The following is a 9,540-nucleotide window of genomic DNA, read 5'->3' on the forward strand; positions in this document are numbered from 1 at the left end:
TCTCTGTCTGTGGGATTTCCCAGGCAAGAATACTGGAGTGGGTTGCCATTTCCTTCTCCATCCTCCAGGTCTTGCTGGGCTAAAATATATGAATGTTCTGTGCATGCTGGGATTTGTTTTTTTTAATCACAACTAGTCATAAATCCTGATCTAGAATCTGCTATTTTTCTTTGTTTTTGCCTTTTGTAAAATAAGCCAGGTAAAATGATCAGGAACCACTTAGCATAGTCAAAGTCAATCAGAGAGAATAAAAATATCAAGAAAAAAACATAGCAACTTTATTGTGGGTGTGCTTGTCCCCAGAAATTAACCTCGGGCTTCGAGTTCTACCCTCTGGAGGTAGTTTCCTTACTGTGTTATAAACTCCAGTTCAATAAGAAGTGAATATCTCACTCCTCTGTAAAATTTCATGGTGTTTTTTCAAATCCTTAGTGGTTAAGTGTGATGCTTTGTCAAATCCGGACAACGGAGTTGTAAACTGTTCCCAAAACCATGGAAGCCTCCCATGGAACACCACCTGTACATTTGAGTGTCAGGAAGGATATAAACTCACTGGACCCCAGCACCTACAGTGTAACTCCTCTGGGATTTGGGACAACAAGCAGCCAACATGTAAAGGTAAGGTGGTTCCACATCAAGATTTACTGTAACATCTCAACCTTTTCTCCAAATGGGCAAGCCTGACCTGCTAATATAAACGGGGACATGTGTTGCAGCTGTGACCTGTGCAGCCATCAGCGATCCTCAGAACGGCACTGTGAACTGCAGCCACTCCTCGGTTGGAGAGTTCGCTTTCAAGTCATCCTGCCGCTTCGCTTGTACAGAGGGCTTCGTGTTGCAGGGGCCACCCCAGGTTGAATGCACTGCTGAGGGACAATGGACACAGCAGGTCCCGGTTTGTGAAGGTAAGCCTGAGGGTCTCCTTTCTCAAAGAACAGCAGTCTGCAAACATGGGCACTTAAAATGAAACCAGATGCCTACATTAACTATAATAATCAGATCTGACGGGCAACAATCATTTTATGTTTTTGAGATGCATATAAAGAACTGATGCTTGTCCAGGGAAAGGACTGTGTGGAATAAGAGTGGATGCTTTGCTGGCTTCTTCATTGTCCTGGGCTAACATAACTTTGCAACCCCATGGACTATAGCCAGCCAGGCTCTTCTGTCCATATTTCCCAGGCAATAATACTGGGGTGGGTTGCCCTCTTCCTGGGGATCTTCCCAACCCAGGGATTGAACCCACGTCTCCTGGGCTCTGGCACTGGCAGGTGGATTCTTTGCTGCTGAGTCACCAGGGGGCTACAGTCCACAGGATCGCAGAGTCTGATACAACTGAGCACACACGCAAATATATAAATATATATAACTTTATAAACTTCGGCATCGAGTAAGCAAAAATCTTAATCTAAAGGGAAATCGCATTAGAAAATTTACAAAATAGAATTATGAGAACATGTTGTTGGTGTTGCTGTTCAGTTGCTAAGTCGTGTCTGACTCTTTGAGACCCCATGGGGTGCAGCAGTCCAGGCTTCCCTGTCCTTCACTATTTCCCGGAGTTTGCTCAAATTCATGTCCGTTGAGTTGGTGATGCTATCTAACCAACTCATCCTCTGCCACCCACTTCTCCTTAGGATCTGACTCTAAAACTCTTATCATGCCCTTCTTCTGAAACTGCTCATAACTAGCAGTGATGAAAATGTTTCTAGTATGGTCTCAGTTAGAGACACCCTTAAAACATACATAAGCACTAAAATTTAGTTTGATAAAGCAAGAGCAAGGATGTTGAAAACAAGCAGGTTTCACTATCAGGTGCTAACATTTTTGTAGCCAAATACAGCACAGAGTTATTTCTAGTGGCAGAAAACCACAAGACAAAAACCAAACTGTAAAGCAGATAAATTTGATGTGGCTGCCTGCTTATCTTCCTTTCTTTTTGGCCTCATCTCTAAGTACTCAAGACTCATAAGTTGCTCCCTGACTACCTAAAATCTTTCTCCTGACCCTAACTTCATCACATGTCAGAACAGGAGCCATTGGTCCTATAAAAGGCTGTCTAGTACCATTGTCAACAGAGGGACTGGAATTCAAAGAAAACACAGCCATCTTCCCATTTGTCCGGGGACTAATGAAGAGGCACAGTCGTGTCCGACTCTTTGCAATCCCATGGACTGCAGCCTGCCCTGCTCCTCTGTCCATGGAATTCTCCAGGCAAGAGTATTGAAGTGGGTTGCCTTTTCCCTCTCCAGGGAATCTTCCTGACCTGAGGATCGAACTTGGGTCTCCTGCACTGAGGGCAGTTTCTTTACCAACTGAGTCACTAGGGAAGCCCAATGAAGAGGCAGCCACATAAAATTTATCTGCTTTGCAGATTGCCCCCAAAGGACTCGATTCTAATTTCCTCCATACTGAAAACTATGTAGTACTTAGACTGTGACTTTGTCAGTTTTAGAAGTCTTCCAGTAGATTTTTCTTAATTGCTACCCGTATCCTATCATTTTCAGTGGTACGATGTTCACGTTTGGACGTTTCTGGAAAGCTCAGCATGAACTGCAATGGGGAGCCTGTGCTTGGCACTGAGTGTACGTTTGCATGTCCTGAAAGATGGACGCTCAACGGCTCTGTAGTGCTGACCTGCGGTGCCACAGGACACTGGTCTGGGATGCTGCCAACCTGCGAAGGTGAAGCACGAGTGATGCTGGTTGTCTGGGGCGGGGGAATCAGAGAGAAGAAAGGGAGCAAAGAAAGGAAGCTATCTGGCTACAATAATGAACTATCTGGTATATACAAACCAGGAAGATCAGAAAGGTTACCCAGGTTAACATTTAATGGATGGATATTTCATTTTATGGGGAAGAGGGAAAACAGGAGTGACATGTTGATGGAATTTAGATAATTGGAGAAAGGAGAGCTAGCGGAAAAAGTGGGAGGGGAAAGGAAAATGAGTGAAAAAGATAAAGAGAGACAGAGGTTAACCAAAGTGTGCTGTAAAAGCTTGGCAAGTTAGAGCTCTGCCTGACCGTTTTGGGAGGTAAGCTCACAAAGAGGTTTGGGCTGATCTCAAAGGCCTTGAGTACCATGTCCCTGCCTCATGTATTGGACTAGATGACTCTTCTCCTTTGCACATTATAACCAGTATACAAAGAAAAGGGCAAATGGACAGAACAGGAAGACTTTAAATTTAATTCCTTCTCATGACCGTTCATCCTCTGTTTCCTTAGCTCCCATTGTGTCCCAAACTCCCTTGGCAGTTGAACTTTCTACTGCTGGAGTCTCCCTTGTGACAATACCATCCTTTCTCTTCTGGCTTCTGAAACGCCTTCGGAAGAAAGGTGAGGGCATTTATGAATGTACTCCAAAAAGGTTTTTGATAAAAAAAATTTTTTTCTCTTTGATGAGGCATGTTGTCTCTCATAGATTTAAAAAGTAATTAGAAACAAATCACTAGTCATTTAATGATAAACACGAATAAACTGCAGGATAAATAAGCAGAAATCTTAGGAAAAGAGTTTTAATACAAATGTTAGTATGCTAACATTGTACAACTCCAGGGGATGCTGTTCACTTTGAACTCTATGGTCTGAGGAGTTGCTATACCGAGTCTGCCATAATTAGTGGTCCTGGGAAAATGAAGAAAATGTTTCCAAAAATTGTATTTGGAATACAGGCTTAAGTTTGGGAGCATCTCAGGAAATATGTAGTATTCTTGCCAGGAAAAAATCATAGACAGAGGAGCCTGGTGGGCTACAGTCCACAGGGTCACAAAGAGTTGGACACAATGGATCGATTAAGCACATACAAAGAATATGCAGACACATCTAGCCACACTCCTGATCTGTTTGGCCTACAGAGTCTTTAAATTTTTTTGAACTAAATTCTGACACTTACAAAATATGAAATTTCATGTCAAATCAGATTTGAGATTTCTCATGACCAACCGGAAGATGGACAAACTTGGCAGGTGGAGCCTATGGGCTATCTGCTTGCCTTAGGAAGCTGCCGTGCCCTTTGCATGAATGTACACTTTGCATTCACCCTGCCCTGTTGTCTGATATGTTTGTGTTCTGATATTATAGGGGCCTTGAAAGCCTTGAGTTTGCAATCCCTGATAAATAGAGTCATATTGTTTCAGGATTTAAAATGTCCTTGAAAGTCATTTAGCCCAAATTAATAGTTCTCTTTCTCTTGCAGCAAAAAGATTTTCTCCTACCAGGTAAGCTGCATTCTTGAATTTAGGTTGGTGCAAAAGTAATTACAGTTTTGCACTGTTGAAATTTGCTGTTTGATATTGGAATACATCCTTAAATAAATGTGGTTATGTTATATATTATTTTAATGCACATTTCTCACTATGTGTTTTTGCTAATGACATTGTGTGTGCTAAGTCGCTACAGTTGTGTCTGACTCTTTGGCACCCTATGGACAATAGTCCACCAGGCTCTTCTGTCCTTGGGATTCTCCAGGCAAAAATACTGGAGGGGATATTTCCAACCCAGGGATCGAACCTGAATCTCCTATGTCTCCTGCATTGACAGGTTCTTTACCACTAGTGCCCCCTAGGAAAGCCCCGCTAATGGCATTACTTGCTGTTTATTTATTTATAATGAAGAGCAATAGTTTCCTACTCTGTTCCTATTTGCTCTTTTCTTAAAATTAATTAACTTATTTTAATTAGAGGATAATTTCTTTGCACTATTGTGGTGGTTTTTGCCATACATCAACATGAATCACCCACAGGTGCACATGTGTCCCCCTATCCTGAATTCCCCTACTAAGAGCACCAGCTTTCAGTGCCCTCCTTCATGCATCAAACTTGCTATTCTGGACTACAGAAATGATGTTAGGCAAAACTCAAATTAAAGTGATTTTTTTACTTGAGTTCAAAATGGATTGTAAAGCAGCAGAGACAACTTGCAACATCAACACATTTGGCCCAGGAACTGCTAATAAACATACAGTGCAGTGGTGGTTCAAGATGTTTTGCAAAGCAGGCAGCCTTGAAGATGAGGAGCATAGTGGCCGGCCATCGGAAGTAGACAATGACAGACGGAAAGCATCACCAAAGCTGATGCTCTAACAACTAACTACGTGAGAAGCTGCCAAGGAACTCAATGTCGACCATTCTATGGTCGTTCAGCATTTGAAGCAAGTTGGGAAGGTGACAAGGCTCAATAAGTGAGCTGACCACAAATTTAAAAAAAATCATCATTTTGAACTGTTGTCTTCTCTTATTCTACTCAACAACAAACCATTTCTCAATTAGATTGTGACATGCGATGAAAAGTGGATTTTATATGATAACCAGCTCAGTGGCTGGACCGAGGAAGAAGCTCCAAAGCATTTCCCAAAGCCAAACTTGCACAAAAAAAGGTCATGGTCACTGTTTGGTGGTCTGCTGCCTGTCTGATCCACTACAACTTTTTGAATCCCAGTGAAACCATTACATCTGAGAAGTATACTCAGCAAACTGATGAGATGCACCGAAAACTGCAATGCCTGCAGTCAGCATTAGTCAACAGAACGGGCCCAGTTCTTCTCCACAATGCTGGACCACATGTGGCACAACCAATGCTTCAAAAGTTGAACAAATTGGGCTATGAAGTTTTGCCTCATTCACCCTATTCATCTGACCTCTTGCCAACCAACTAGCACTTCATTAAGCAGCTTTACAACTTTTTGCAGGGAAAACGCTTCTACAGCCAGCCTGAGGCAGAAAATCCTTGCCAAGAGTTCATTGAATACCAAAGCACAAATTTTTATGCTACATGAATAGAGCAACTTATTTCTCATTGGCAAAAACATGTTGATTGTAATGGTTCTTATTGTGATTGCTAATGATGTGTTTGAGCCTAGTTATGATTTAAAATTCACAGTCTGAAACTACAAATACTTTTGTACCAACCTAAATGTAAAGCATGCCATTGAACATTTTACACATCTTTCTCTTCATGTTGGAAACCAGTGCTTTACCTTGGTGTCTCATGTGTTCCACAGCAGCTGCTCAAGCCTGAAGTCAGATGGAGGCTACCCAGCACCTTCCGAGTTAATTTAAGTCCAAAGGAATCAGGTAAGATTTGAAAATCACATATGGTTTTGAAAAAAAGACATGTTCCCCACATATTCTATTGTTCTTTGAACCCTCCAAACCTGCTAGTTTCTAGGGGGGAAATCACCACCTTGGTGTTATTTTATGGAAAGTTGTTTCTTTCTTTCTTTTTGTAGGAGAGGAAAGGAACAAGAATCTTGCCTTCATTGAGTCATTTCATTTATGAAAATTAATAATAATAATGATAGTTAACAATTCTATGGCACTTACTATGTTCTAGGAACCACTCTAAGCTAGGAATTCTATGAGATAAGGGCTATTGTATTTATTATTATATATATGAAGAAAATGAGGCACAGGGAAGTTGAGTAATGCCTAATTTCTCAAAACTACTAAGTTATATAGTCAGGAATCATACTCAGGTAGTCTGGGTCTAAAATCTGTATTCTTAAAAACACTCTGCTTTGCTTTGTGAGAATTTGAAAGGTTCAAGTCGCCTCTGAATAGATTTTTTTTGAATTAATAGACATTTTTATGTATGCAGTTTTAGGTTTACAGAAAAAATCAGTAGAAAGAACAGAGTTCCAACATACCTCCCTCATACCCTCTGATTTCCTCTATTATTGACATCTTACATTAGTATGGTATTTTGTTAAAATTGATGGGCCAGTTTTGATACATCATTATTAACTAAATCCCACAGTTTACATTAGGGTTCAGTCCTGGTTCTGTGTATTCTATGGGTTTTGACAAATATATAATGACATGTATCCATCATTACAGTATTGTACAGAATAGTTTCACTATCCCAATTGAATAGAATAGTGTTCATATTTGCTGTTCATATTTGGACTAGCCTTGTGAGAGTATACACAGTTATCTGTGCTAGAAGGGGAATTTTGTTGTTGCTGTGAGTATGCAAAATATTAAGGATCCTGATGTCATGCACTCTCATTGCAGGAGCACAAGCAAATTAGGGAACGAGAGCAATACCCTGAAGATGGCAGAGACAGAGAGGTCTGCTTGGGTCTCCAGCTCTTCTCTCCTACTGCATCCACTGGCTACATTTACAGGTGGGGCCATGGTACCAGTGAGGACTTCAGTGGACAAAATCCAACGAGCAAGTCCAGTCTGCCACCAAAAAAGACAGTTCTCTCCTTTCCAGCGCTGACTACTGGAAGGAAGGGATGATATTCTTGTCCATGCAAAAGCAAAGAGACTAAGGCTCTAGAATCTCAGAATTCCTTTCCTAACTCACCCTTCACTCACTTTGAAATCTTGTGGGGTAATACAATAGTTAGTGGCACTGTTTCTTTCTTTTGTCCCTCATGGTGTTTCAGCTGCTGACTCTGTAGTTGCTGTCATGGGGATGAATAATAATTTGTCAAGAATGTAGAGGAAACTGGTCATAGATATTCTATTAATAGACTTGGGGGGAAATGACAAAAGTTTAATGCCACGGGGTGATGACATGTGAAAAGTTGTTAATAGTGGAAATTTATTTAGCACAGCAAGTACAGTCTCAATCACTTTGATCCCTGTGGGATTCAGTGTTTTTTAAAGTGTTTTTACCTTCCCAGGTGGCTCAGTGATAAAGAATCTGCCTGCCACTGCAGGAGATGCAAGAGATGTGGGTTCAATACCTTTGTAGGGAAGATTCCCTGGAGAAGGAAATGGCAACCCACTCCAGTATTCTTGCCTGGGAAATCCCATGGACAGAGGAGCCTGGTGGGCTACAGTCCATGGGGTCACAGAGTAGGACACTACTGAACGACTAAGAACTACAATGCTTTTAGAGGTTGCATTCTTTTTGCTTGCATTGAATATAGTATACATGCCATAAGTCTTAATTCAGTACAAGTATTTTAAGTTATGATTTTAAATGTTTTAAGTATGTATTTATTAAGCTTATATCATACCTGGGTTTACCAGGTGGCTCAGGGGCAAAGAATCCATCTCCCAGGCAGGAGATGTGGGTTCGATCCCTGAGATAGGAAGATCCCCTGGAAAAACAAATGGCAACCCACTCCAGAATTCTTGCCTGGAGAATCCCATGGACAGATAAGCCTGGTGGGCTAAAGTCCATGGGGTTGTAAAACAGTCGGACACAACTTAGTGACTAAACAAATGTCTACAATCACAAATATTGTACTTAACAAATATACAAATATTGTACTTAATAACTATTGTAATTAACTTATTGTATACAACTTTATAAATGTAAAGTTTGATAATAAACATGTTTATATTTATCCTGTGTAATGGCTCTTAAAAATCTATTTTACTTAGGTAAAACTCACATACCATAAAGTTCACTGTTTAAATATAAAATCCAATGGATTTTGGTATATTCATGAGATCCTGTGACCATCACTGCTATCTAACTCTGGAACATTTCTATCACCCCCCAAAAGAAACCCAGGACTCAATAGTAGTCACTCTCCGTATTTCCCAGCTCCTGATAACTACTTACCTAATTTTTCCTTCTATAAATTTACCTTTCTGGACATTTCATAAAAATAGAATCATCCTACTATATGTGGCCTGTTATGTCTAGCATCTTTTGTTTAGCATAATGTTTTCAAGGTTCAGCCTTTTTTTTTTTTTTTTAACCACGTATCAGTACTCCATTCCTTTTCATTACTGAATAATATTCTACGGTTGGAATATGCCTCATGTTCTTTTTCCATTCATCAAATGATGGACATTTGGATTGTTTCTGCTTCTTGACTATTGTGACTAACACTGCTATGAACATTCATGCCCAAGTTTTGGAGTAGACTTATGTTTTCAGTTCTCTTGGTCATATACCCAGAAGTAGAATTGTTGGGTCACATGGTAACTTCATGCTTCACATTTTGTGGAATTGCCAAATTGTTTCCCAAAAGGGCAGCACCCTTTCACAACCCCACTTGCAATGTATGAAGGTTCCTATTTCTCCACATTCTTTTCAATACTTGTTATTGCCTGTCATTTTGATTATCACCACCCTAGTGTGTATGAAATAGCATACATATGGGTCTTTGCATCAATACTGTACAGTTGTTGGAAAAATATTAATAATCTAAAAACAATCATTAAACGCAATGAAACAAAAACTCCTGGAGTCTGTGCATCATGCTAGCCTCAATTCTAGGTTGCTCAAGTCAACCAATTCACCTTGGTTTATCCTCCAGATTCAGTTATTCTCCAGGGTTAGAGACAGTAGTTTTTCCTACACAGAACATATGCCTTCTCTTTGCTGAAATAGTGTCAACACAAAATGCCTTGTGTGTACCAAGCTAAAAACCACCTTGTGAATCTCATTGTTATCAAAGAATTGGAATATTTGAAACTCCTAAGAAAACAGGACTTAAAAAAAAAAATTGTGGCTATAACATTGTTACAGGCTAAAGTTTTTTTCACTTTGATTTTATACTTCTTCTTAGCTCAAAGTACTACTTAAGATAAAATTAAAGAAAAGGGGAAAAACAAGTATAGATCCTGCTAATTAG

The 9,540-nt window shown here is 40.1% G+C and overlaps 1 protein-coding gene across 3 annotated transcripts in view; it reads left to right on the forward strand.

Moving 5' to 3' along the window:
* The window catches only part of SELE (selectin E), a 55,278-nt gene extending 46,164 nt beyond the window's left edge, over positions 1 to 9,114 (forward strand). For 2 of the 3 annotated variants that reach the window (XM_043485795.1, XM_043485796.1), the window contains 7 exons: positions 433 to 618; positions 717 to 905; positions 2,505 to 2,681; positions 3,222 to 3,332; positions 4,192 to 4,213; positions 5,995 to 6,067; positions 7,007 to 9,113. In XM_043485795.1, coding sequence (XP_043341730.1) covers positions 433 to 618; positions 717 to 905; positions 2,505 to 2,681; positions 3,222 to 3,332; positions 4,192 to 4,213; positions 5,995 to 6,052 — 743 coding nt within the window. In that variant the 3' untranslated portion in view covers positions 6,053 to 6,067; positions 7,007 to 9,113. Of the gene's footprint in view, positions 1 to 432; positions 619 to 716; positions 906 to 2,504; positions 2,682 to 3,221; positions 3,333 to 4,191; positions 4,214 to 5,994; positions 6,068 to 7,006 lie in introns of all 3 variants that reach the window. The other variant, XR_006272644.1, reaches the window with a different exon arrangement.
* Positions 9,115 to 9,540: the final 426 nt, after the last annotated feature.

Source organism: Cervus canadensis, chromosome 13, assembly GCF_019320065.1.
Source record: "Cervus canadensis isolate Bull #8, Minnesota chromosome 13, ASM1932006v1, whole genome shotgun sequence".
Classification (NCBI taxonomy): Eukaryota; Metazoa; Chordata; class Mammalia; order Artiodactyla; family Cervidae; genus Cervus; species Cervus canadensis.